The sequence below is a fragment of the Salvelinus sp. IW2-2015 genome, linkage group LG11, assembly GCF_002910315.2.
Source record: "Salvelinus sp. IW2-2015 linkage group LG11, ASM291031v2, whole genome shotgun sequence".
Classification (NCBI taxonomy): Eukaryota; Metazoa; Chordata; class Actinopteri; order Salmoniformes; family Salmonidae; genus Salvelinus; species Salvelinus sp. IW2-2015.
Window position 1 is genome coordinate 35,602,325 of NC_036851.1, and position 27,918 is coordinate 35,630,242.

Below are 27,918 nucleotides of genomic sequence, written 5' to 3' on the forward strand. Positions count from 1 at the left end.
GACACCTAGGTATTTGTAGTTGTCCACATATTCTAAATCAGAACGGGCAGGTGCAGGCAGCGGTTGAAGAGCATGCATTTAGTTTTACTTGTAATTAAGAGCAGCTGGAGGCCACGGAAGGAGAGTTGTATGGCATTGAAGCTCGTCTGGAGGGTTGTTAACCTCTCTTGGGTAGGGGGCAGTATTTTCACGTCCGGATGAAAAGCATGCCCAGAGTAAACTGCCTGATACTCAGGCCCAGATCCTAGGATATGCATATTATTAGTAGCTTTGGATATAAAACACTCTGAAGTTTCTAAAACTGTTTGAAGGATGTCTGTGAGTATAACAGAACTCATAAGGCAGGCAAAAACCTGAGAAGAAATTCAACCAGGAAGTGGGAAATCTGAGGTTTGTAGGTTTTCAACTCTTTGCTTATCCAAGATACAGTGGAAATGGGGTCATGTTGCACTTCCTAAGGCTTCCACTAGATGTCAACAGTCATTAGAACCCTGTTTGATGCTTCTACTGTGAAGTGGGGGCAAATGAGAGGGGATTGAGTAAGGTCTCTCCCAGAGTGCCACGAGCTGACCATGCGCGTTCATGTGAGAGTTAGCTTGAGTTCCATTGCATTTCTGAAGACAAAGGAATTCTCCGGTTGGAACATTATTGAAGATTTATGTTAAAAACATCCTAAAGATTGATTCTATAATTCGTTTGACATGTTTCTACGGACTGTAAAATAACTTTTTTGACTTTTCGTCCGTACTTTCCTCTGGACTTGCACGCGCGTCGTGAGTTTAATTATGTACTGAACGCGCGAACAACAAGGAGGAATTTGGACATAAATGATGGACATTATTGAACAAAACAAACATTTATTGTGGAACTGTGATTCCTGGGAGTGCATTCTGATGAAGATCATCAAAGGTAAGTGAATATTTATAATGCTATTTCTGACTTCTGTTGACTCCAACATGGCAGATATCTCTTTGGGTTGATTTGTCGTCTGAGCGCCGTACTCAGATTATTGCATGGTTTGCTTTTTCCGTAAAGTTTTTTTAAAATCTGACACAGCGGTTGCATTAAGGAGAAGTGCATCTAAAATTCCATGTAWAACACTTGTATTTTCATAAAAATTTATGATGACTATTTCTGTAAATTGATGTGGCTCTCTGCAAAATCATCGGATGTTTTGGAACTACTGAACATAACGCGCCAATGTAAACTCAGATTTTTGGATATAAATATGAACTTTACCGAACAAAACATACATGTATTGTATAACATGAAGTCCTATGAGTGTCATCTGATGAAGATCATCAAAGGTTAGTGATTCATTTTATCTATATTTCTGCTTTTTGTGACTCCTCTCTTTGGCTGGAAAAATGGCTGTGTTTTTCTGTGACTTGGCTCTGACCTAACATAATCGTTTGGTTTGCTTTCGTCGTAAAGCCTTTTTGAAATCGGACACTGTGGCTGGATTTACAACAAGTGTATCTTTAAAATGGTGTACAATACATGTATTTTTGAGGAAATTTAATTATGGGATTTCTGTTGTTTTGAATTTGGCGCCCTGCAGTTTCAGTGGCTGTTGACGAGGTGAGATGCTACCGTCCCACATACCCTAGAAAGGTTAACACAGTGTCCAAAGAAGGGCCAGAAGTATACAGAATAGTGTCGTCTGCATAGAGGTGGATCAGAGACTCACCAGCAGCAAGAGCGACATCATTGATGTATACAGAGAAGAGAGTCGGCCCAAGAATTGAACCCTGTGGCACCCCCATAGAGACTGCCAGAGGCCCGGACAACAGGCCCTCCGATTTGACACACTGAACTCTATCTGAGAAGTAGTTGGTGAACCAGGCAAGGAATTCATTTGAGAAACCAAGGCTATTGAGTCTGCCGATGAGGATGTGGTGATTGACAGAGTCGAAAGCCTTAGCCAAGTCAATGAATACGGCTGCACAGTATTGTTTCTTATCGATGGCGGCTAAGATATCATTTAGGACCTTGAGCGTGGCTGAGATGCACCCATGACCAGCTCTGAAACCAGATTGCATAGCGGAGAATGTGCGGTGGGATTCAAAATGGTCGGTAATCTGTTTGTTGACTTGGATTTCGAAGAACTTAGAAAGGCAGGGTAGGCTAGATATAGGTCTGTAGCAGTTTGGGTCAAGAGTGTCCCCCCCTTTGAAGAGGGATGACCGCAGCTGCTTTCCAATCTTTGGGAATCTCAGACGACATGAAAGAGAGGTTGAACAGGCTAGTAATAGGGGTTGCAACAATTTCGGCAGATAACTTTAGAAAGAAAGGGTCCATATTGTCTAGCCCGGCTTATTTGTAGGGGTCCAGATTTTTCAGCTCTTTCAGAACATCAGCTGACTGGATTTGGGAGGAGGAGAAATGGGGAAGGCTTGGGCAAGTTGCTGTGGGGGGTGCGGTGCTGTTGACCGGGGTAGGGGTAGCCAGGTGGAAAGCATGGCCAGCCGTAGAAAAATGCTTATTGAAATTCTCAATTATAGTGGATTTATCAGTGGTGACAGAGTTTCCTATCCTCAGTGCAGTGGGCAGCTGGGAGGAGGTGCTCTTATTCTCCATGGACTACAGTGTCCCATAACTTTTTTGAGTTTGTGTTGCAGGAAGCACATTTCTGCTTGAAAAAGCTAGCCTTGGCTTTTCTAACTGCCTGTGTATATTGGTTTCTAACTTCCTGAAAAGTTGCATATCACGGGGGCTGTTCGATGCTAATGCAGAACGCCACAGGATGTTTTTGTGTTGGTTAAGGGCAGTCAGGTCTGAAGAGAACCAAGGGCTATATCTGTTCCTGGTTCTAAATTTCTTGAATGGGGCATGCTTATTTTTAAATAACCAGGCATCCTCTACTGACGGGATGAGGTCAATATCCTTCCAGGATACCCGGGCCACGTCGATTAGAAAGGCCTGCTCGCTGAAGTGTTTCAGGGAGCGTTTGACAGTGATGAGTGGAGGTTGTTTGACCGCTGACCCATTACGGATGCAGGCAATGAGGCAGTGATCGCTGAGATCTTGGTTGAAAACAGCAGAGGTGTATTTAGAGGGCAAGTTGGTTAGGATGATATGAGGGTGCCCGTGTTTACGGCTTTGGGGTGGTACCTGATAGGTTCATTGATAATTTGTGTGAGATTGAGGGCATCAAGCTTAGATTGTAGGATGGCTGGGGTGTTAAGCATGTCCCAGTTTAGGTCACCTAGCAGCACGAGCTCTGAAGATAGATGGGGGCAATCAGTTCACATATRGTGTCCAGAGCACAGCTGGGGGCAGAGGGTGGTCTATAGCAGGTGGCAACGGTGAGAGACTTGTTTTTAGAGAGGTGGATTTTTAAAAGTAGAAGTTCTACTATCCAGACCTGGATAGTAGGACAGAACTCTGCAGGCTATCACTGTAGTAGATTGCAACACCGCCCCCTTTGGCCGTTCTATCTTGTCTGAAAATGTTGTAGTTAGGGATGGAGATTTCAGAGTTTTTGGTGGTCTTCCTAAGCCGGGATTCAGACACGGCTAGGACATCCGGGTTGGCAGAGTGTGCTAAAGCAGTGAATAAAACAAACTTAGGGAGGAGGCTTCTAATGTTAACATGCATGAAATCCAAGGCTATTGCGGTTACAGAAGTCATCAAAAGAGAGTGCCTGGGTAATAGGAGTGGAGCTAGGCACTGCAGGGCCTGGATTCATCTCTACATCACCAGAGGAACAAAGGAGGAGTAGGATAAGGGTACGGCTAAAAGCTATGAGAACTGGTCGTCTAGGACTCTCGGAACAGAGAGTAAAAGGAGCAGGTTTCTGGGGGCGATAAAATAGCTTCAAGGTATAATGTACAGACAAAGGTATGGTAGAATGTGAATACAGTGGAGGTAAACTTAGGCATTGAGTGATGATGAGATAGATATTGTCTTTAGAAACATAATTGAAACCAGATGATGTCATCGCATGTGTGGGTGGTGGAACTGAAAGGTTGGATAAGGTATTGTAATGATCTGACTAGATCATAAAGGAACAATTGTCCAGACAGAGTATTGAGTTTACAAATTGACGGTTTATTAACCCAACTTTACACAGGCTAATGTTTGGCCGTAGCCCACGCCAAATAAAATAAAGATACCCCACAAGCCAACCATGACCTTCTCTTGTGAAGGCCAGACATAAGAGAAAGAACAATGGCTAAACCTGGTCTTAACTTCCAATGCTCCATCCCCCTGCCCAACCCCCCTCCACGCCACTCCGCCAACCACCAGGATGCCCGGCATCAGAACATTCCAGGCATTCCCGTGATTGGCAGATAGCAGGTTGATTGGCATGTCGGACCCCGCGAACACTGGTAAGTACAACACAACCCACTAATAGCCTAACACATAACACACCGCTGTCTGTGCGGGTCGCTACAGTATAATGAGCAGGGCTAGAGGCTCTACAGTGAAATAAGCTAATAAACACTAACCAGAACAGCAATGGACAAGGCATATTGACGTTAAGGAGAGGCTTGCTTAGCCGAGTGATCATAAGGGTTCAGCGAGTAGTGAGGTTGGTTGTGGTCACGGCGATTCAGACAGCTAGTTGGGCCATGGATAGCAAGCTGGCAGAAGATGGAGGTCTGTTTTTAGCCACCTCGTGCGTTTCCGTTGGTAGATTAGTGGGGTTCCGTGTGGTAGAGGGGACCAATCCAATTGGAAAAATAGTTATAGTTATAGTGGCCCAAGAAAATTGTCCGATAGACCTATTCAGATAACAGCCGATAAGACAGCTAACGATTAGCGGGCCGCAGATGGGCGTTCAGGTTACGTCACAATGGAGGGGCCAGTTGGATAACTCCCTCGGGCAGATAACGTCGGTAGTCCAGTCTTGAAGGCCCGGGGGGGCTCCGCATCGGCAGTAAAACGTGTCCGGATAGGTGATTGTAGCCCAGGAGTGGCTGATGGAACTCTTCAGCTGGCTAGCTCCGGAATAATTGATGTTTGCTCCGAGACCGACGTTAGCCAATAGTCACTCGGATAGCAGCTAGCTTGCTGCAAGATCCAGGTGTAAATGTCCAGAGCTTGCGGTAGAAATCCAGGGATATGGAGAGAAAATAGGTACGGTACGCTCTGGTCTGAGTCGCGTTGTACAAAACTGGCGATAGCTTTTTGAGCTAAATGATAGCTGATGACCGCCAACCGTGGTTAGCTGAATACTAACGTTAGCCAGTGAAATGGCTAACTTCTGGCTAACTTCTGGCTAGCTTCTGTTGTGGATTTCAGATTTGAGGTGAAAAATAAAAAATAAAAAATTGGTGAGGCAGGTTGCAGGAGAGTGTTTTGAAGTTGAGTTTTTAGAAAAATATATATAAAAAGATATGTGAAGAAAAGATGTAAATATATATATACACGGGACACGACAAGACGAGGACAAAGGACGTCTGACTGCTATGCCATCTTGGAATGAGATGTCTCATTTTGAATCATGCTTATGATGAAATTATGAAATGTTCAGTATATTGTCAGTCTGTTTCAAAATAGATGGTTTGTTAAATGAGAATGCCCGCTATTCCATTTGCCCACGTCAAAATGTATTTTCCTGTGTATGCATTGTAAATACAGTTGAAGATGGAAGTTTACATACACCTTAGCCAAATACATTTAAACTCAGGTTTTCACAATTCCTGACATTTAATCCGAGTAAAAATTCCCTGTCTTAGGTCAGGTAGGATCACCACTTTATTTTAAGAATGTGAAATGTCAGAATAATAGTAGAGAGACTGATTTATTTCAGCTTAAATTTCTTTCATCACATTCCCAGTTGGTCAGTAGTTTACATACACTCAATTAGTATTTGGTAGCATTGCCTTTAAATTGTTTAACTTGGGTCAAATGTTTCGGGTAGCCTTCGACAAGCTCCCCACAATAAGTTGGGTGAATGTTGGCCCATTCCTCCTGACGGAGCTGGTGTAACTGAGTCAGGTTTGTAGGCCTCCTTGCTCGCACACACCTTTTCAGTTCTGCACACACATTTTCTATAGGAGTGAGGTCAGGGCTTTGTGATGGCCACTCCAATACCTTGACTTTGCTGTCCTTAAGCCATTTTGCCACAACTTTGGAAGTATGCTTGGGGTCATTGTCCATTTGGAAGACCCATTTGCGACCAAGCTTTAACTTCCTGATTGATGTCTTGAGATGTTGCTTCAATATATCCACATACTTTTCCTACCTCATGATGCCATCTATTTTGTTAAGTGCACCAGTCCCTCTTGTAGCAAAGCACCCGCACAACATGATGCTGTCAAACCCGTGCTTCACGGTTGGGATGGTATTGTTCCGCTTGCAAACCTCCCCCTTTTTCCTCCAAACATAACGATGGTCATTACGGCCAAACAGTTCTAYTTTTGTTTCATCAGACCAGAGGACATTTCTCCAAAAAGTACGATCTTTGTTCCCATATGCAGTTGCAAACCGTAGTCTGGCTTTTTTATGGCGTTTTTGGAGCAGTGGCTTCTTCCTTGCTGTGCAGCCTTTCAGGTTATGTCGATATAGGATTCATTTTATTGTGGATATAGATACTTTTGTACCTGTTTCCTCCAGCATCTTCACAAGGTCCTTTGCTGTTGTTCTGGGATTGATTTGCACTTTTCGCACCAAAGTATGTTCATCTCTAGGAGACAGAACGCATCTCCGTCCTGAGACGTATGACGGCTGCGTGGTCCCATGGTATTTATACTTGCATACTGTTGTTTGTACAGATGAACGTGGTACCTTCAGGCATTTGGAAATTCCTCCCAAGGATGAACCTTGACTCAAATGATGTCAATTAGCATATCAGAAGCTTCTAAAGCCATGACATCATTTAAAAAAAAATCTAAGCTGTTTAAAGCACAGTCAACTTAGTGTATGTAAACTTCTGACCCACTGGAATTGTGATACAGTGAATTATAAGTGAAATAATCTGTCTGTAAACAATTGTTGGAAAAATTACTTGTGTCATGCACAAAGTAGATGTCCTAACCAACTTGCCAAAACTATAGTTTGTGAACAAGAAATTTGTGGAGTGGTTGAAAAACAGTTTTAATAACTGCAACATAAGTGTATGTAAACCTCCGACTTCAACTGTAGTTACATTTCTGCTGTCTTGTTTTTTGCATATGAGATTTAATGTGATTGATGTGACGTGATCGCCTTGACATTTACATTTACATTTGAGTCATTTAGCAGACACTCTTACACAGTATGACTTATAGGAGCAATTGTGGTTAAAACTTCTTGACGCTAGGGACCAGATTCTTTGTATTTTTTTTTTATAACGTCCCTAACGTAAACGGACTATTTCTCAGGCCCAGATCGTAGAATATGCATATAATTTACAGATTAGGATAGAAAACACTCCAAAGTTTCCAAAACTGTCAAAATATTGTCTGTGAGTATAACAAAACTGATTCTGCAGGCGAAAACCTGAGGAAATCCAACCAGGAAGTGCTTTTTAAAAAAAAAATTTATCCCTGTTCTGTTGCCTGCCCCTCCTCCATTTAAAAGCGTATCAACCAGATTCCTTTTCCAATGGCTTCCTCAGGCTGTGACCAGGCTTTAGACATAGTTTCAGGATTTTATTTTGAAAAATGAGCGAGATTTTTCAAAACGAGTCAGGTGTCCTTTGATTGGTTCCTGCGCGCGAGAGGGGTAGCTCGACATATTCTTTCTCTCTTTTATTGAATAGGTTACCGTCCGGTTGAAATATTATCGATTATGTATGTTAAAAACAACCTGAGGATTGATTATAAAAAACGTTTGACATGTTTCTACGAACATTACGGATACTTTTTGGAATTTGTCTGCCTTTCAGGAACGGAACGAGGCTGTGGTTTTCTGAACATAATGCGCAACCCAAATGGCGTTTTTTTGTTATAAAACTAATATTTATCGAACAAAAATAACATTTATTGTGTAACTGGGAGTCTCGTGAGTACAAACATCCGAAGATTATCAAAGGTAAGCGATTAATTTTATTTATTTTCTGACTTTCGTGACCAAGCTAATTTAAGGTAACTGTTCTAGCATTGACTGATACACTCACAAACGCTTGGATTGCTTTCGCTGTAAAGCATATTTTCAAAATCTGACACGATAGGTGGATTAACAACAAGCTAAGCTGTGTTTTGGTATATTTCAGTTGTGATTGCATGATTATAAATATTTTTAGTATTATTTTTAGAATCTGATACTTTTTGGAATTTTCTTCTGCCTTTCAGGACCGGAACGAGCATGTGGTTTTCTGACCATAACGCGCAATCCAAATGGCGTTTTTTTGTTATAAAACTAATATTTATCGAACAAAAATAACATTTATTGTGTAACTGGGAGTCTCGTGAGTGCAAACATCCGAAGATTATCAAAGGTAAGCGATTAATTTTATTGCTTTTCTGACTTTCGTGACCAAGCTAATATAAGGCTAACTGTTCTAGCATTGACTGATACACTCACAAACGCTTAGATTGCTTTCGCTGTAAAGCATATTTTCACAATCTGACACGATAGGTGGATTAACAACAACCTAAGCTGTGTTTTGGTATATTTCACTTGTGATTCCATGATTATAAATATTTTTAGGATTATTTTTGAATTTGGCGCTCTGCAATTCAGTGGTTGTTTAGGAAAATGATCCCGGTAACGGGATCCGTAGCGCCAAGAAGTTTTAAGTGCCTTGCTAAGGGAATATGACACCTGCGATTCACTTTAATTGCATGTGTGATGAATTAATTGCTTGTGTTATCACCTGCGTTGATGGGGCGGCAGGTAGCCTGGGTTATAGCATTGGGCCAGTAACCGAAAGGTTTCTGGATTGAATCCCAGAGCTGACAAGGTCAAAATATGTCGTTCTACCCCTGAGCAAGGCAGTTAACCCACTGTTCCCTGGGCGCCAAAGATGTAGATTTTTATTTATTTTATTTTACCTTTATGGTAGCACCTCTCTGATTCAGAGGGGTTGGGTTAAATGCGGAAGACACATTTCAGTTGTACAACTGACTAGATATCCCCCTTTCCCTTTATTAACTGCTATGAAGTACACTACATGACCAAAAGCATGTGGACACCTACTCGTCAAACATCTCATTCCAAAATCATCAGCATTAATATGGAGTTGGTCCCCCCTTTGCTAGGGAAGGCTGGGAAGGCTTTCCACTAGATGTTGGAACATTGCTGCGGAGACTTACTTCCATTCAGCCACAAGAGCATTAGCGAAGTCGGGTGATTAGGCCTGGCTTGCAGTCGTCATTTCAATTCATCCCAAAGGTGTTCGATGAGGTCAGGGCTCTGTGCAGGCCAGTCAAGTTCTTCCACACCGATCTTGTGCACTAGGGCATTGTCATGCTGAAACAGGAAAGGGCCTTCCCCAAACTGTTACCACAAAGTTGGAAGCACAAAATCGCCTAGAATGTCATTGTATGCTGTAGCATTAAGATTTTCCTTCACTGGAACTAAGCCCGAACCATGAAAAACAGCCCCAGACCATTATTCCTCCTCCACCAAACTTAACAGTTGGCACTATGCATTGGGGCAGGTAGCGTTCTCTTGGCATCTGCCAAACCCAGATTCGTCTGTCGATCTGCCAGATGGTGAAGCGTGAATCCAATGATCTCTCTTAGGGTACACGAGTGGACGGCTAAGCTGAAAAATTTGACTCAATCGTACACTTTTTGATAAAAGCACCAAATTACTGCTTTTTTTGCCCCAGTGTAGCTCCTTTGTTAGGCTACTGATATTCCTTGCAGTTTGGTTGTTTTCAGTTTTTAAAAATGCTTAAGGCGCAACCACAGAGCAGGCTCAACTTACCCGGCTACCATAAATGTTATAAATTGGCCGTCTTTCACTTTAACGATGGGGATGAACCAAAATATAAGTTTTAGGCTCGCCACTGATTTGGTAAATAGCTGAGGGATTGGGGCTGGAGAAATGTAACTACTCTCAAATTCATAGAAAGAGCTATGGATGGAAGGACTGACCATCCAATGGAAGAGGCAAGTGGAAGGGGGAGAAAGTAAGGAACTTGTCTGTCGGCCCTGCATTAAAGACCAAAATTGGCTAAAGACAATTGTGATAAATAAAAAGTATACCAGTTTAATTTAAGGACCAAAACATTGACAGCTGTGCCATATAGATTGCAAAATAGTTGGGAAGAGATTTTCAATGTACCGAATCCCTGTCATATGTGACAAAAAACAATGCTGGATTAAAAACGTATTAAGAGTTTTTCAATTCAAATTATTATACAAAAGTCTTACAAAAAATAGAATGTTATATATATGGTGGATACAACCATCCCAGTTCTGCAGATTTTTCTGTGAAGAGACAGAATCATTAGATCATTTGTTAAGGTAATGTCCATATGTAGCTTGTTTTTGGTTGCAAGTTCAGGAATGGCTGAACATTTACCTGGCGCTAACTCTGCAAATAGCACTGCTGGGTGATTTAAAAAGTAATAGTCAATTGATTTATAATTTTAATAATACTCTTATCAAAAATGTGTACCTTTAATTTACAGGATATATAATCTATGAGAATAGAAAGGTTCATAACTTTTGTGAAACATCACAGCACCTATGAAAAATATATAGCAAATAGAAACTGGATAGTGTTCAGAGATAGATGGGAGGGGTTGAATGGAGCTGAAGGATGAGACTAAAAACACAAAAAAGAGAACTATTGTAAATTATACTGTGTCAGTAAAATGTATATAATATGTATACACTAGAAGTAGATGCCTAAGAGTTGTTGTCCATTAGTTTACTCCAATTAGGGGAGGGATTGTAGGGTTAGGGGAAAATAATAAAGAAAAATATATTTCAAACACACAGTACCAGTCAAAAGTTTGGACAGACCTACTCATTCAAGGGTTTTTCATTATTTTTACTATTTTCTACACTGTAGAATAATAGTGAAGACATCAAAACTATATAAATAACACATATGGAATCATGTTGTAACCAAAAAAGTGTTAAACAAATCAAAATATATTTTAGATTTTAGATTCTTCAAAGTAGCCACCCGTTGCCTTGATGACAGCTTTGCACACTCCTGGCATTCTCTCAACCAGCTTCACCTGGAATGATTTTCCAACAGTCTTGAGGGAGTTCCCACATATGCTGAGCACTTGTTGGCTGATTTTCCTTCACTCTGCGATCCAACTCATCCCAAACCATCTCAATTGGGTTGAGATCGGGGTGATTGTGGAGCCCAGGCCATCTGATGCAGCACTCCATCACTCTCCTTCTTGGTCAAATAGCCCTTAAACAGCCTGGAGGTGTGTTGGGTCATTGATAGTCCCAATAAGCGCAAACCAGATGGGAGGCTGTGGTAGTCTTGAATTCTAAATAAATTACCGACAGTGTTACCAGCAAAGGACCCCAACACCATCACACCTCCTCCTCCATGCTTCACAGTGGGAACTACACATGCAGAGATCATCCATTCACCTACTCTGCATCTCACATAGACACGTCGGTTGGAACAAAAAATCTACAATTTGGACTCATCAGACCAAAATAAAAAAATTCCACCGGTCTAATATCCATTGCTCGTGTTTCTTGGCCCAAGTCTCTTCTCAGCCATACGCTGCATTTGCTATATGCCTATTGTTTACCTTTTTGTTGGTGACACTTTGATATCTTGATACTATGCAGCTGTTTAAAGGGCAAATCCACAGATGGACCTAGAGAAATGTAACCACACTCAGATTAATAGATAGAGCTATGGATGCAAGGACTGACCATCTATGATATCAAAAATATTGTTTTAACCATGTTATGAGGCTATATGGTGTTTGTTTACATTTACAATGTTTACAAAAATTGGAGTAAAACAAGCTTATATTTTTGGTTCACATGGAGTGTGACAGTTTAACTAAACTAAAAACAAAAAGCAAAAAAAAGGAYTGACCATCCATGTGATCAAAATGACAGTTTAAGTCTATACAGTGTTGTTTACAAGGAGTAAAACAAGCTTATATATGGGGTTCTATTAGAAAGAAAATGATAATCTCATGATGGATATATAAATTATATTCTTCAAGAATCAATGGGTATTTATCATACATTTAAAAGTGTATTTTTCATATTGACAAGGTAGCGGAATTTAGTGAAATAAGGTAGCTTTATTCACATCAGGGGAATATTGTTAAACAAGGTAGCTATAATCACATCAGGGGAATTTAGCAAAACATGGTAGCTTTATTCACGTCAGGGGAATTTAGCAAAACAAGGTAGCTTTATTCACATCAGGGGAATTTAGCAAAACAAGGTAGCTTTATTCACGTCAGGGGAATTTATCTGATTATGGTGCAACTCTACACGATTCAAGGTTGCTGTGTTCACATCCTGGTAACATAGCAGGTGTGAAACTTAAGTGCACCTCCCTATAATTCAAGGTTGCTGCATTCACGTCAGGCGAACATAGCAGGGGTGAAACTTTGGTGTAACTCCATACGATATGATATGTGGCTCTGTTCACGCCAGGGGAATGGAGCAGGAGTTAATGACTTTGGTGAAACTCCACATGACATGATTATTGCATTTCCATGTTGGTTTTCGTGTGTGGTGTACTTGCATTCAGTAGCATCTATGAATCACATGATTATGCATAGTATTGACGTAAAACAGAAGAACTAAGGATACCGATGTGAGATTCTCTCTGGTGTTTACAGAACAACTGGTGCTGTGAGATTAGGATATCAGGATTCAAGGATGCTGTGAGATTAGGATATCAGGACCTGCTTAGACAAAGCAATTGTAATAGTAGAACAAAGGATCGCAATACATAAGAAAATGAATGGCTGCAGTATTGCTGTTATAATGAGAACATGATGTATGGAATGCTAAACATACATTTAGGAAAGTGTGTATTCCTATTTTAAATGTATGTAGTTCTATCCTTGTGCTGTACTTGTCTATTAAAGGGAAACTTCAGGATTTTGGCAATGAGGCAATAGAGTATATAGAGTATAGAGTATATCAAGTCTCTGCATCCAGTATGAAATAAGTTAGAGTTAGTTTYGCGAGCCAATGCTAACTAGCGTTAGCACAATGACTGGAAGTCTATGGGTATCTGCTAGCCTTATTAACTGTTATTATCTGTGTTATTAACTGCTATTATATATGTTATTAACGCTCAAGTAAGACTAGCTGTCGTCATTGGATCCTAATGGCTAAAAATCAAATTCAAGGTTACCAACCAGCCACTGACGAAACATACGCCTGCAATTCTTACATCGTAGCGCAGTAGGAGAGAGTGGTTTAATCCCTATAGCATATTCAGAGATCGATTTATAGCCATTAATCTAAAATAATTCATAGGTTTTAAACAAAAAACACTTCTTGTTTGTCATAGATGGACAAGATTAATATGAGATGAAAGGCGAGTTCCCAACGAGTTCAGGAAGCCAAGCTAGAGCTGTCTGACATTCACAGTGGTGGGGGCAGATGTTTTGATCAAGCGAGACCTTTAGAAAATATGCACATTATCTTTAACACTAAACATACAACTATGCATTTTACATTTATAAGTGTCACTCACCCAAGAGGGAAAGTCGTGACATAAGGAAGGTGAAATCTTAGTTAGTGGTTTTATAATTTTTTAAATACTATATTTAGAAAGCATAATTGTCATTTCAAGCCTTATTCATAGTTCTGTTGAATAGGAAAAAGTCATAGAAAATATTTCATGTTTTCATAATAATATCATATTTATACTGTTCCTCAAACGTGACTACCATTTTTACCAGAAACGTGAGATTTTAACCTTTCTTGTAGTGTGCAGCATTACTTGTTTATGGTCCTCATGATAAATAATTACTTTCGGGGATTACGTGGATTAGATTACATGTAGTTACATTTAAGAGGTTTTCAGGTCAATCCCTGCTACAACTAGGTTCTGAAGTTTTACCTGGTTACCATCAAGGAAAAACTCTGGGCCCAAGGGGAATAAAACTTTGCCCCCACTTCTGGGACCTGTGGCGCCACCTCTGCTCAAAAATATAAATACCAAATTATTTACCCTCCAGAATATGTCTCCACACCAAGATCAGTTGATAACCCATAGCATTTTAAGTTAAGAGTCAAAAGTTTAATATGGCAGCGGCACCCATATCGGCGGCCATCTTAGTTCATACCAGTATGTCAGATTAACTCAATCGCCAATTTCTCAGCCTCTCAGTATCAGAGAAACGCAAAACTTTGAATGAATAACAGACAAAGGTTTATGACAAGTTTTTGTGATTGAAATTGATCCGAATAACTTAAAACATGAAAAGCATACATCACATTTGACTATAAAGGTGTGAAAAGGTTAATAAAATAAAAATGTGTTACTGCTTGACAGTGTCTCTTCGCAATCATTACCAATTTGGAGTTGGCACTTTTAAGTATATAAATATGTTGCCACTTTTAAGGCACGGACACACCAATAGCTTTTGCCAACCGATAGTACTTAGCACCTCTGAACAGAGTGCCGGATGTAATTTGCAAAGTGAGTGCAAACCGATTCCTCATGTACAAAAATGTTGTCAGCCAGACATCCATCAGCAGGTGGTCCCTAAAACAAACCACGCCGAACAAGCAGCAGACAAACAGAAGATCGACAATCGGCGTGGTGTGTGTGGTCCTTTAGGGTTAACTGTTATTTCCTATGGAATTAACTTATTTGCTGTGTATTAATGTTATTAACTATTAATACATGTTTTATTAACTGTTACATCTAATTACTTGTGTTATCACCTGTTATCACCTGTCATTACTTGTGTAATTGACCTATTGTATATGTCAATATGTATATGATTGTAACTGCTATTGCCCATGTTACAAACTGTTATTACCTGTGTTATTGACTGTTATTACCATGTTGCTGTTATTACCTGTGTTATTGACTGTTATTACCCATGTTACTGTTATTACCTGTATTCCAGGCGTTTCTGCAGCTGGCCCATGGCAACTCGGCACTGAAGGAGGAGAACAAGTAGAAGAAGGCCCAGGCCTGGATGATGATGTATGACACTGCAGCATACGCAATGACCACCTGGGTGGCATAACCAATCCCTGGGGATAAACAAAACAAATGCAAATCTAAGTGCACTAAAATATACATGTAAATGTACACAGTTTCCTGTTTGCAGGTTTTGTGTTTTCCACCCTGATGAGGTTGGCTTTAAGGGAATTTTGTTACGGCCGTGTATATCCCCCCTCAAGCCGATACCACGACGGCCCACGACGGCCCTCAAGGAACTTCACTGGACTTTATGCAAACTGGAAACAATATATCATGAAGTTGCATTTATTGTAGCTGGGGATTTTAACAAAGCAAATTTGAGGAAAAGGCTGCCTAAATTCAATCAACATATCGACTGTAGTACTCGCGCTGCTAAATCACTAGACCACTGTTACACCAACTTCCGGGATGCATACAAGGCCCTCTACCGCCCTCCATTCGGCAAATCTGACCCCGACTCCATTTTGCTCCTCCTTTCCTATAGGCAGAAACTCAAACAGGAAGTACACGTGCTAAGGACTATTCAACGCTGGTCTGACCAACCGGAATCCACACTTCAAGATTGTTTTGATCACGAGGACTGGGATATGTTCTGGGTAGCTTCTGAGAATAATATTGACAAATATATTGAAACGGTGACTGAGTTTATCAGGAAGTGTATAGGAGACGTTGTACCCACTGTGACTATTAAAACCTACCCTAACCAGAAACCGTGGATAGATGGCAGCATTCGCGCAAAACTGAAAGTGCGAACCACCACATTTAACCATGGCAAGGTGACTGGGAATATGGCAGAATAGAAACAGAGTAGTTATTCCCTCCGCAAGGCATTCAAACAGGCAAAATCAGTATAGAGTATAGAGACAAAGTGGAGTCTCAAGTCAACGGCTCAGACACAAGACGTATGTGGCAGGGTCTACAGACAATCACAGACTACAAAAGGAAAACCAGCCACGTCGCGGACACTGACGTCTTGCTTCCGGACAAGCTAAACACCTTCTTTGCCCACTTTGAGGATAACACAGAGCCACTGACGCGGCCCGCTACCAAGGACTGCGGGCTCTCCTTCTCCGTGGCCGACGTGCGGCCCAGATGGCATCCCTAGCCGCGTCCTCAAAGCATGCGCAAACCAGCTGGCTGGTGTGTTTATAGACATATTCAATCTCTCCCTATCCCAGTCTGCTGTCCCCACATGTTCCAAGATGGCCACCATTGTTCCTGTACCCAAGAAAGCAAAGGTACTAAATGACTACCGACCCGTAGCACTCACTTCTGTCATCATGAAGTGCTTTGAGAGACTAGTCAAGGATCATATCACCTCTACCTTACCTGCCACCCTAGACCAACTTCAATTTGCGTACCGCCCCAATAGGTCCACAGACGATGCAATCACCATCACACTGCACGCTGCTCTATCCCATCTGGACAAGAGGAATACCTATGTAAGAATGCTGTTCATTGACTATAGCTCAGCATTCAACACCATAGTACCCTCTAAGCTCATCATTAAGCTCGAGGCTCTGGGTTTGAACCACGCCCTCTGCAATTGGGTCCTGGACTTGCTGACAGGCCACCCCCAGGTGCTGAAGGTAGGGAAAAACACCTCCACTTCGCAGATCCTCAACACTGGGGCCCCACAAGGGTGCGTGCTCAGCCCCCTCCTGTACTCCCTGTTCACCCATGACTGCGTGGCCAAGCACGCCTCCAACTCAATCATCAAGTTTGCAGACGACACAACAGTAGTAGGGTTGACTACCAACAACAACGAGACTACCAACAACAACGGAATTGGGGGCTCTGTGGTGCAAGGAAAATAAACTCTCACTATATTATTTTATAATAATACAATTGCAGAGAATCAGATTTTGTTTAACAAGTAATACAATTTTTATTTTTTTAAATATAGGTTTCAGAATTATTGGAGGTGCCAATAATTTTGGAGGTGACTGTATATATTGTGTGGAATATTTCCCCTTGGCGTCACCTGCTATTTACAAAACAAAATCCATCAGCACAGTACAGTACATACTGTACTATGAGGGTCCCTAAAATGAAATGTTCTTGCAGCTATAAATATCCTATCATTATTTCTCTCTCTCTCTCTCTCTCTCTCTCTCTCTCTCTCTCACACACACTCACACACACTCTCTCTCTCTCTCTCTCTCTCACACACACACACACACACACACACACACACACACACACACACACACACACACACACATTGGGATTCTATATGAAATTCTATTCTTGCAGTAGTAACCTTCAAAGAGAGGACAGAAGTGTCTCCAACAGGTGATGCAGCCCTGCGAGGTGTACTGTCCCATGGCTGTCTCCAGGAGGAACATGGGGATCCCACAGGAGAGCAGGAACAGAACATAGGGAATCAGGAATGCACCTATGAGGACGGTTACAAAGTGTTGTTATGCCTAACTTGATTCACATGCCAACCTCATAAAATGCTAATCACATGGTCTAGACCAGCAGTTCCCAAACTGTGGGGCCTAGGGGGTGCAAGTTTTTTATTTTTTAAGGAACTCAGTCTGGCTTTCAACTTACTCCTGAAAGATGTAATAGTAGAATGCACTAGGCGCAATTAAAAAATTAAGTAGTGCAACTTTTTAGAAATCTAGATGAACTAACCCATGTCAGCTAAGGTCTTTTAGCTAGGTTTTTTAGCCCATTGATTTTCTTGTAGTGTTTGAGTCACTCAAATATCACATGAACACACATAAGACAATCTAAAATGTGAACAATTTAAGGAAATTTGCTTTAATAAACTCTGACCCCCTCTGGTGGCATTGTTTAAATGACACATAATATTGAATACTACCCTCATTAAGTACATTTCGGTTTCCAAACTATAAGTCCTACAAACACACGCTTACTACAGTTAAAAAGGTAAGAACTGTGGGATTCAGATGAAGAGATCAAGAGTTTTATGGGGGGGGGGGGGGGGTTCCCGAAAAAAGATTTGAACGGTTCGTTTTGAGGTAAAATATGTCACCAATTACTGTTCCAAAGGGAATGTATTTTTTGTTGTTGTTGAAAAATAAAATTTCTAATCTTTTACCTAATGGTGGCGCTGTAAACATGGACAAATTCCCATTGGAACACAGCCATTTTAAAACCAATCCAATCCAATGTTATTGGTCACATACATGTGTTTAGCAGATGTTATTGCGGGTGTAGCGAAATGCTTGTGCTCTAGCTCCGACAGTGCAGTAATATCTAACAAGTAATATCTAACAATTTCACAACATATATCTAATACACACAATAAGTAAAGCAATAGAATTAAGAATATATAAATATATGGACGAGCAATGTCAGAGCGGCATAGACTAAGATACAGTAGAATAGTATAGAATAAAGTATATACATATGAGATGAGTAATGCAAGATATGTAAACATTATTAAAGTGTCATTATTAAAGTGACTAGTTTTCCATTTACTAAAGTGGCCAGTGATTTCAAGTCTGTGTATATAGGCAGCAGCCTCTCTGTGCTAGTGATGGCTGTTAAAAAGTCTGATGGCCTTGAGATAGAAGCTGTTTTTCAGTCTCTCAGTCCCAGCTTTGACGCACCTGTACTGACCTCGCCTTCTGGATGATAACTCAGTGAACAGGCAGTGGCTCGGGTGGTTGTTGTCCTTAATTAACTTTTTGTCCTTCCTGTGACATCGGGTGCTGTAGGTGTCCTGGGCAGTCCTGGGCAGGTAGTTTGCGCCCGTTGATGCGTTGGGAAGACCGTATCACCCTCTGGAGAGCCCTGCGGTTGCGGGCGGTGCAGTTGCCGTATCAGGTGGTGATACAGCCTGACAGGATGCTCTCAATTGTGCATCTGTAAAAGTTTGTGAGGGTTTTAGGTTTTAGGTTGAAGAGGTGCTGTTGCGTAGAGATTGAATATGTCCATAAACACACCAGCCAGCTGGTTTGCGCATGCTCTGAGGACGCGGCTTCGGATGCCATCTGGGCCGCAGCCTTGCGAGGGTTAACACATTTAAATGTCTTACTCACGTTGGCCACGGAGAAGGAGAACACACAGTCCTTGTTAGCAGGCTGCGTCAGTGGCTCTGTGTTATCCTCAAAGCGGGCAAAGAAGGTGTTTAGCTTGTCCGGAAGCAAGACGTCGGTGTCCGCGACGTGGCTGGTTTTCCTTTTGTAGTCTGTGATTGTCTGTAGACCCTGTCACATACGTCTCGTGTCTGAGCCGTTGACTTGAGACTCCACTTTGTCTCTATACTGACGTTTTGCATGTTTGATTGCCTTGCGGAGGGAATAACTACTCTGTTTCTATTCTGCCATATTCCCAGTCACCTTGCCATGATTAAATGCGGTGGTTCGCACTTGGATCCTGGAAGTTGGAGTAACATTGGCCGAGTGATTTAGTAGCGTGAGTACTACAACCAACATGTTGATTGAATTTAGGCAGCCTTTTACTCAAATTTGCTTTGATAAAATCCCCAGCTACAATAAATGCAACTTCAGGATATATTGTTTCCAGTTTGCATAAAGTCCAGTGAAGTTCCTTGAGGGCCGTCGTGGTATCGGCTTGAGGGGGGATATACACAGCCGTGACTATAACCGAAGAAAATTATCTTGGGAGATAATACGGTCGGCATTTGATTGTGAGATATTCTAGGTGAACAAAAGGACTTGAGTTCCTGTATGTTATCACAATTACACCATGAGTTGTTAATCACGAAACACCCCTGCCCTTGTTCTTCCCGGAGAGATGTTTATTCCTGTCTGCGCGATGAACTGACAATCCAGATGGCTAGACCGATTCAGACAGTATATCCCGAGAGAGCCATGTTTCCGTGAAACAGAGTACAGTATGTTACAATCCCTGATGTCTCTCTGGAAAGAAACCCTTGCCCTGAGCTCGTCAATTTTATTATCCATGAACATGTTATTTATGAACATTAGCAAGTAATATACTCGGGAGCAGTGGGTGGTGTGCGCGCCTCCTAAATCGGACTAGAAGACCGCTCCGATTACCGGCGTAGTTTTGTGTCGGCTCTGGTATCAGTTCAATTGCCCTGGGTGGTACGAACAAAGGATCCGCTTTGAGAAAGTCATATTCCTGGTAGCAATGCTGGTAGTGCTGGTGAAATACCGCCGCTCTGATATCCAATAGGATATTTTAAACATGCAGGGCTTGTGCAATTGTGCCATACCTTCATTTTTTGTCTACATATGAGGAGAAAGCTGAAGTCTCTACCTACCCACTGATGTAAATATATGCTGGGTCAGATGGGAATAATCTGGTGGGAAGTGAGGTGGCAACCAGAGGGTTGCTGGTATCAATTCCTTGATGCCATTGTCTGCCGGTGTGCCCTTGAGCGATGCACCCCCCACAATTTTCAGAGGGGTTGGGTTAAAAGCGGAAGTAAGGTTGGACCTTGTGCGCAATAAAGTGATCTTAATACTTGTTTCCTCTTTTACTGTTCACACCCCACACCTATTTAATGCATTCAATGTAGGTATCGGTATCAAACATTTCCTATCAAGCCATACCAGAGGAGATCAAATGTTGATTCAATTTCACAAGCTATACAAATTTTACAAGCTCAGGTAACACTTTACCACAAGGTACCCTTAATCCTTAACCTACAATTTCCTTGCCCCCATGGAAATCGAATTAACATAATACAAAAATCCCTATCAAAATCCGTCTGTTCAAGCTAGAGATATCTGTTTTTTTGCATGAGATGCGTCTCAATCCATCACATCCGCAGATATCATCTTTCCAGTGAAAAAGTGGCAGAGCTAAAGCAGTGTTTGTCAGACCATGAGGCATCCCGAAAATTGGTATTTTCACAAAAACGTTTAAAGATRACACTCGTGAACTTGATGGTTTTCTCCATTTTGCTCTCAGACGCCCACAAGCCACAAGATTTGTCTGAAGGTCCCTGATAGCAGTTTAAAAAATGTGTGAAATTATATATGGAGATATTGTAGTTTAGTGCCTAAAATAAGGAGATAAATACATGTAAAAAAACAATTCTAATAGTTTCCTGGTCTTTCTTATATCTCTCAGATATAAGACAGACACTTCAGAACAAACTTCCTTTAGATTTTTGGGGGGGCTATGTGTTGTTCCATGTAGTGAATCCGTTATTCAATGTGTTTCTATTGGCTAATAGCAGTAATGGCAAATTCAATGTTTCCTCCAATAATTTTTGTATATATTTTTTATACTTTAAAATTTAAAAATTCCAAATCAAATAGCTAAATAATCTTTGGTATGACCATCTTAAAACAATTCCATATGTTAGATTAGAACCCCCTCCCCCGGCTTAGACAGGGCTTAGACTCTATAGGGTTAAAGGGTTTCCAAGACATTTAATCATTAGTTAATTAATATGGAGTTTATAAACAGTTATAACTCCCTTAAAAGGTGCCTTAATGTAAAGTGTCACCCACTTTACACCCACTACGATCATAATGAAACCTGTGGGGAAAGACAGTACAGTACCTTACAACCATATCAAGTCAAATATTATATTAAAATAACAAAAATAATAAGAATAGCAAGGTTATTCTTTCCCATGGTGTTGACATGGCAATCAAGTTCACTTAGTCCATGACCCTAGTGTAAATGCAGTAGCAGTGTACAGACAAAGTGTGCAGTTGTCTTCGAGTGTGCGATAGCGTCCCTTACCTCCTCCATTTTTGTAACACAGATATGGGAACCTCCACAAGTTCCCCAGCCCCACCAAGGTGCCTGCCACTGCCAAGAGGAACTCTAGCTTGTTGGCCCACTGGCCACGGTCTAGCAGCAACTGGCTCTTCTTCTGGCCCTTCACCAGACTGATGTCCTGGGCAGGCAGGTTATGACTGTGATCCTTCGGGAAATTTCTAGTCATTGTCACCAGCACACAGCAGTCTTTGGGTTAATAAAATTATACTGAAACCTTGTTTATTTAGGTGTTTGTTAAAAATCATAAAGACAAGCACCAAATTTGATAAATGTTCTCATTGCTGAATTTCCAATTAAATAGCCTATCAGTCACTCACTCTGTACGTTCTGAACCTAGTGAACCACAACACCCCACCTCTTTAAAGTGATTTGGTGCCAATAGGCGTTCCGTCATCTGCAAGGAGTTGGGCATAGATAATGCTGTATCTTCAGGTTGCGCACAGAGATACCTTTGTCCCGTGGTATTCTCACAAGTGTCTGAGGAAGTTCTAATTTTGCATCCATTGTTCTCCCAGTGTGTAACAGCCTAAAACTACTCAGCTGATCCTTACTTGGCACCAGTAGTAAGCTTCATTAATTTGCCCATGTAGGATTACCAACAGTGGACATTTTTCTCACTTTCAGCCACTCGCTTACAAGTTAAAATGTATGGCTATATAGCACAATTACCTGACAATACTAAACCATTTGGATACCGTAGAGTGAAATATGCAGAACAAACATAATAAAGCACTTACCCCTCCATTACCATTGTCTCCTCCCCCATCCTCGCAGTGGTCTGAGTCTGTGCTGTAACGGCAGACTGATCAGTATTCCCCTCAGACAGCATGCTCCTAAACTGCTGCATACCCAGAACAAAGCAGAGATGTCATGAGTAGCCTAGACCAACAATCACAACAAACTAGTCAAACAATTCATTCTTAGCAACTACTCTTGACAACTTTCATCATAATCTTCATACATTGCCTAGAGAATAGGGTGATGGAGGAGGCTGAAAAAAGAATAGCACAAATAAACTGATAACCAGTCATGCCTGTTGTATGAGCTTGTTATTGTGGTAAGAGCTGCTACAGAGGAAAACAACACAGAATAACTTCCTGGGAGTACTTTTCCACTGGGACCGAGCTGCTGGGGTCATTGAGATTGGCAAAGTTGCTAACAACTAAACCAGATAAGCTGAGCTGTCTCTGGTATGTCAGAGCTGGTCATTAGGCTTTGGTCATTTGGTAATCGGGAAATGCTGATCATGGACCACTTATTATGTTGTTATTTAAACATATTTAGTCAACAATCCCTTCTCTCCCTATTATATCTTTGTAAAACAAGAAACTTCTCTGTGTTTTATTAAGATGTACAGTATACAATAAAAAAATAACACATTTTAATTGAATACATTACTGCAGTATTTGTTYGTGTCAAGGTACAATTTGTTCAAGTAGTGGTTCTAAGTTGACAAAATTCTTTTGAAATGCCATTCATTCACAGAAAATGAAGGTGCAGGTGTAAACTTTTGACTATGTTACTGAGTTGGCCTGGTTAAGTATCCACCATAGTTGCTGGAACCGGTCTGAACAGAACAATGTGAAAAGAAAATATATGAGCCAGCATAGTACAGTTTGGGTTGGCCCAATAGTGTGAATCAGACATACAGTGGGGCAAAAAAGTATTTAGTCAGCCACTTAAAAAGATGAGAGAGGCCTGTAATTTTCATCATAGGTACACTTCAACTATGACAGACAAAATGAGAAAAAAAAATCCAGAAAATCACATTGTAGGATTTTTAATTTATTTATTTGCAAATTATGGTGGAAAATAAGTATTTGGTCAATAACAAAAGTTTATCTCAATACTTTGTTATATACCCTTTGTTGGCAATGACAGGGTCAAACGTTTTCTGTAAGTCTTCACAAGTTTCACACACTGTTGCTGGTATTTGGCCCATTCCTCCATCCAGATCTCCTCTAGAGCAGTGATGTTTGGGCTGTTGCTGGGCAACACGGACTTTCAACTCCCTCCAAAGATTCTATGGGGTTGAGATCTGGAGACTGGCTAGGCCACTCCAGGACCTTGAAATGCTTCTTACGAAGCCACTCCTTCGTTGCCCGGGGGTGTGTTTGGGATCATTGTCATGCTGAAAGACCCAGCCACGTTCATCTTAAATCCTTGCTGATGGAAGGAGGTTTCACTCAAAATCTCACGATACATGGCCCATCATTCTTCCTTTACACGATCAGTCGCCTGGTCCCTTTGCAGAAAAACAGCCCCAAAGCATGATGTTTCCACCCCCAGCTTCACAGTAGGTATGGTTCTTTGGATGAAACAGCATTCTTGTCCTCAAACCGCGAGTTGAGTTTTACCAAAAAGTTCCTATTTTGTTTCATCTGACATGTGCATTTCTCCCAATCTTCTTCTGATCATCCAATTGCTCCTGCAAATTCAGACGGGCTGGACATGTACTGGCTTAAGCAGGGGGACACGTCTTGCACTGCAGGATTTGACCCTGGCGGCGTAGGTGTTACTGTGGTAGGCTTTGTTACTTTGGTCCCAGCTCTCTGCAGGTCATCTCACTAGGTCCCCCCTGTGGTTCTGGATTTTGCTCACCGTTCTTGTGATCATTTTGACCCCACGGGTAGATTTGCGTGGAGCCCCAACTTTGAGGGGGAGTTATCAGTGTCTTATATGTTCCATTTCCTAATAATTGCTCCCCCAGTTGATTTCTTCAAACCAAGCTGCTTACCTATTGCAGATTCAGTTTCCCAGCCTGGTGCAGGTCTACAATTTTGTTCTGGTGTCTTCTGACAGTTCTTTTGGTCTTGGCCATAGTGAGTTTGGGTGTGACTGTTTGAGGTGTGGACAGGTGTCTTTTTATACTGATAACAAGTTCAAACAGGTGCCATTAATACAGGTAACGAGTGGAGGACAGGGAGCTCTTTAAAGAAGAAGTTACAGGTCTGTGAGGCCAGAAGAATCTTGCTTGTTTGTAGGTGACCAAATACTTATTTTCCACCATAATTTGCAAATAAATTCATAAAAAATCCTACAATGTGATTTTCTGGATATTTTTTTCTAATTTTGTCTGTCATAGTTAAAGTGTACCTATGATGAAAATTACAGGCCTCTCTCATCTTTTTAAGTGGGAGAACTTGCACAATTGGTGGCTGACTAAATACTTTTTTGCCCCACTGTACATGTACTGTATGTTTACCAGCTTGTGTCATTAACATTTAACCCACTGGTTTGGAAACAAACTGGATGGACTTCTCAGATGCTACCTAACCCTGGGATTAACACTGCAGAGAACTATTAAAGCTAAACATTACATATCATACATAATGTAGATCAAAGGTGCACTCTAAAAACAAAAAAGGTTCCTGGAGAATCCTTTCGGGGTTCTTCAAATTGAAACTGTGGGGGAACCCCAATAAGTTCTTAGAATAACCCTTTTTAGGAACTCATTTTAATGGTTCCTTTTGGGGTTCATTTTTGAACTACCCCTTCCCCTAATATTTGTATTATTAATAATATGCATAAAAATAACAACAATAACATAATATTATAGTTGTCAGTRTTTATTATGATTTAAGAGGCAAAGCAGCATAAAAAAATCAAAATATGAGGTAAACTCCCAGCAGAGCCCCAAGTATAATGGGTATATCCTCTGGCGTGTTGATGTTAATGTGTTGATGTTCTCCGTATCATAACCAGAATGATTTTGCAGTGCATGGTAATCGAACACGTTTCCTCTTATCTTCATCAGAGGTGTAGGGAGAGTGAAGTCTGTGAATCSAAAAAAAAGTATTATACAGATGATTAACAAAACATGCACACAACAGTATTCATACAGTTGAAGTCGGACGTTTACATACAGTTAGGTTGGAGTCACTAAAACGAGTTTCTCAACCACTCCACAAATGTCTTGTTAACAAACTATAGTTTTGGCAAGTCGGTTAGGACATCTACTTTGTGCATGACACAAGTAATTTTTCCAACAATTGTTTACTGTCACGTTCGTCGTTTGGATGAAGAGAGGAGGACCAAGGCGCAGCGTGATAAGAATACATTCTTCTATTTATTTAACGAAACGAAGAACACTTAAACAAACTATGCAAAACAACAAACGAACGTGAAACTATATATTAAACAAGTGCATACACAGGCAACTTACATATAGACAATAACCCACGAAATACCCAACGGAATATGGCTGCCTAAATATGGTTCCCAATCAGAGACAACGATAAACAGCTGCCTCTAATTGAGAACCAATCTAGGCAACCATATAGACATTACAATACAAACACGCTCAGACTTAGTTAAACACCCCTAAACATACAAAACAACCCGAGACAAGACAAAAACACATACATCCCATGTCCACACCTGACCTAACCCAAATAATAAAGAAAACAAAGATAACAAGTCAGGGCGTGACAGTACCCCCCCCCCTCCAAAGGTGCGGACTCAGGCAAAACCTGACACAGAGGGGAGGGTCCGGGGGACCTTCTTACGGCGGTGGCTCGGGTGCAGGGACGTGGACCCACTCCACCATAGTCATTAACCGCTTGGTGGCGCCTCTGGAGCGGGGACCCTTGCAGCGAGTCCCGGACTGAAGACCATGTAGAGCGCGCAACCGCACCAGGGCTGCAGCTCCGGACTGAGTGGTAGTCCGGACTGAGGGGCAGCTCCGGACTGAGGGTAGCTCCGGACTGAGGGGCAGCATCCGAACTGAGAGGCAGCTCAGGACTGAGGGGCAGCTTCCGGACTGAAAGGGCAGCTCCGGACTGGAACGGGCGTCGGCGGCTCCTGATGGCGGGCGGCTCCCGGCGTCCTGACTGGCGGGCGGCTCCGGCGGCTCTGACTGGCGGCGGCTCCGGCGGCTCCTGACTGACGGGCGGCTCCGGCGGCTCCCTGACTGACGCTCCGGCGGCCTCCTGACTGACGGGCGGCTCCGGCGCGCTCAGGACAGACGGCGGCTCAGGCGGCCTGAAGACGGGCGGCTCAGGCGGCGCTGGACAGACGGGCGCTCAGGCGGCGCTGGACAGACGGCGGCTCAGGCGGCGCTGGACGACGGGCGCAGCGGCTGGAAGCGGGTCGCGCTAGGCGCCCTGGACAGACGGGCAGCTCAGGCGGCGCCTGGACAGACGGGCAGCTCAGGCGGCGCTGGACAGACGGGCAGCTCAGGCGGCGGCTGGGGACAGACGGGCAGCTCAGGCTTGCCGAGGCGCACTGTAGGCCTGGTGCGTGGTGCCGGAACTGGTGGTACCGGGCTGGGAACACGCACCTCAAGGCGAGTGCGGGGAGAAGGAACAGGCGTACTGGACTCTGGAGACGCACAGGAAGCCTGGTGCGTGGTGTTGGCACTGGTGTACTAGGGCTGGTGCGAGGGCTGCCACAGGTGGACTGGTGCGTGGAGAAGGCACCGGTAGACCGGACCGTGGATGCGCACTACAGGTCTCGAGCACCGAGCCTGCCCAACCCTATCTGGCTGAACGCTCCCCGTAGCCAGGCCAGTGCGGCGAGGTGGAATAGCCCGCACTGGCTGTGCTGGCGAACCGGGGAACACCTGCGTAGGGCTGGTGCATGTACACCGGCCCGAGGAACGCACTGGAGACCAGATGCGTAGAGCCAGCTTCATGGCACCTGGCTCGATGCCCCACTCTAGCCCGGCCCGATACGAGGTGCTGCTATGTACAGCACCGGGCTATGCCTGCTTCCCGGGACACCGTGCGCATCTCTGCATAACACGGTGCCTGCCCGGTCGCTCTCTCTCCACGGTAAGCACGGGGAGTTGGCTCAGGTTCCTACCCTGGCTTAGCCCACTCCCCGTTTCCCCCCAATACATTTTTGGGGCTGCCTCTCTGGCTTCCAGCCGCGCTTTCGTGCAGCCTCCTCATACCACCGCCTCTCCGCTTTCGCTGCCTCCAGCTCAGCTTTGGGCGGGATACTCACCAGCCTGTACCAGGGTCCTTGCCGTCCAGAATTCCCCCAAGTCCATTGCTCACAAAGCGCTGTTCCTCCTTTCACGCTGCTTGTCGGTTGTGGTGGGTTATTCTGTCACGTTCGTCGTTTGGATGAAGAGAGGAGGACCAAGGCGCAGCGTGATAAGAATACATTATTCTATTTATTTAACGAAACGAAGAACACTTAAACAAACTATGCAAAAACAACAACGAACGTGAAGCTATATATTAACAAGTGCAT

General features: G+C 42.6%; 1 protein-coding gene across 3 annotated transcripts in view; it reads right to left on the reverse strand.

Moving 5' to 3' along the window:
* The window catches only part of LOC111970290 (sodium- and chloride-dependent GABA transporter 2), a 40,712-nt gene extending 17,815 nt beyond the window's left edge, over positions 1 to 22,897 (reverse strand). Inside the window, exons 1-4 of one of the 3 annotated variants that reach the window (XR_002878098.2) lie at positions 22,455 to 22,897; positions 21,679 to 21,875; positions 17,273 to 17,407; positions 14,919 to 15,059 (exon numbers count right to left, since the gene is read on the reverse strand). Coding sequence is in view for 2 of the 3 variants with exons in the window: in XM_023996944.2 (XP_023852712.1) it covers positions 14,919 to 15,059; positions 17,273 to 17,407; positions 21,679 to 21,875; positions 22,455 to 22,564 (583 nt within the window). In the remaining variant the exon portion in view is untranslated. The remainder of the gene's footprint in view (positions 1 to 14,918; positions 15,060 to 17,272; positions 17,408 to 21,678; positions 21,876 to 22,454) is intronic. The other 2 variants (XM_023996944.2, XM_023996945.2) reach the window with 2 other exon arrangements.
* Between the last annotated feature and the right edge of the window lie 5,021 nt (positions 22,898 to 27,918).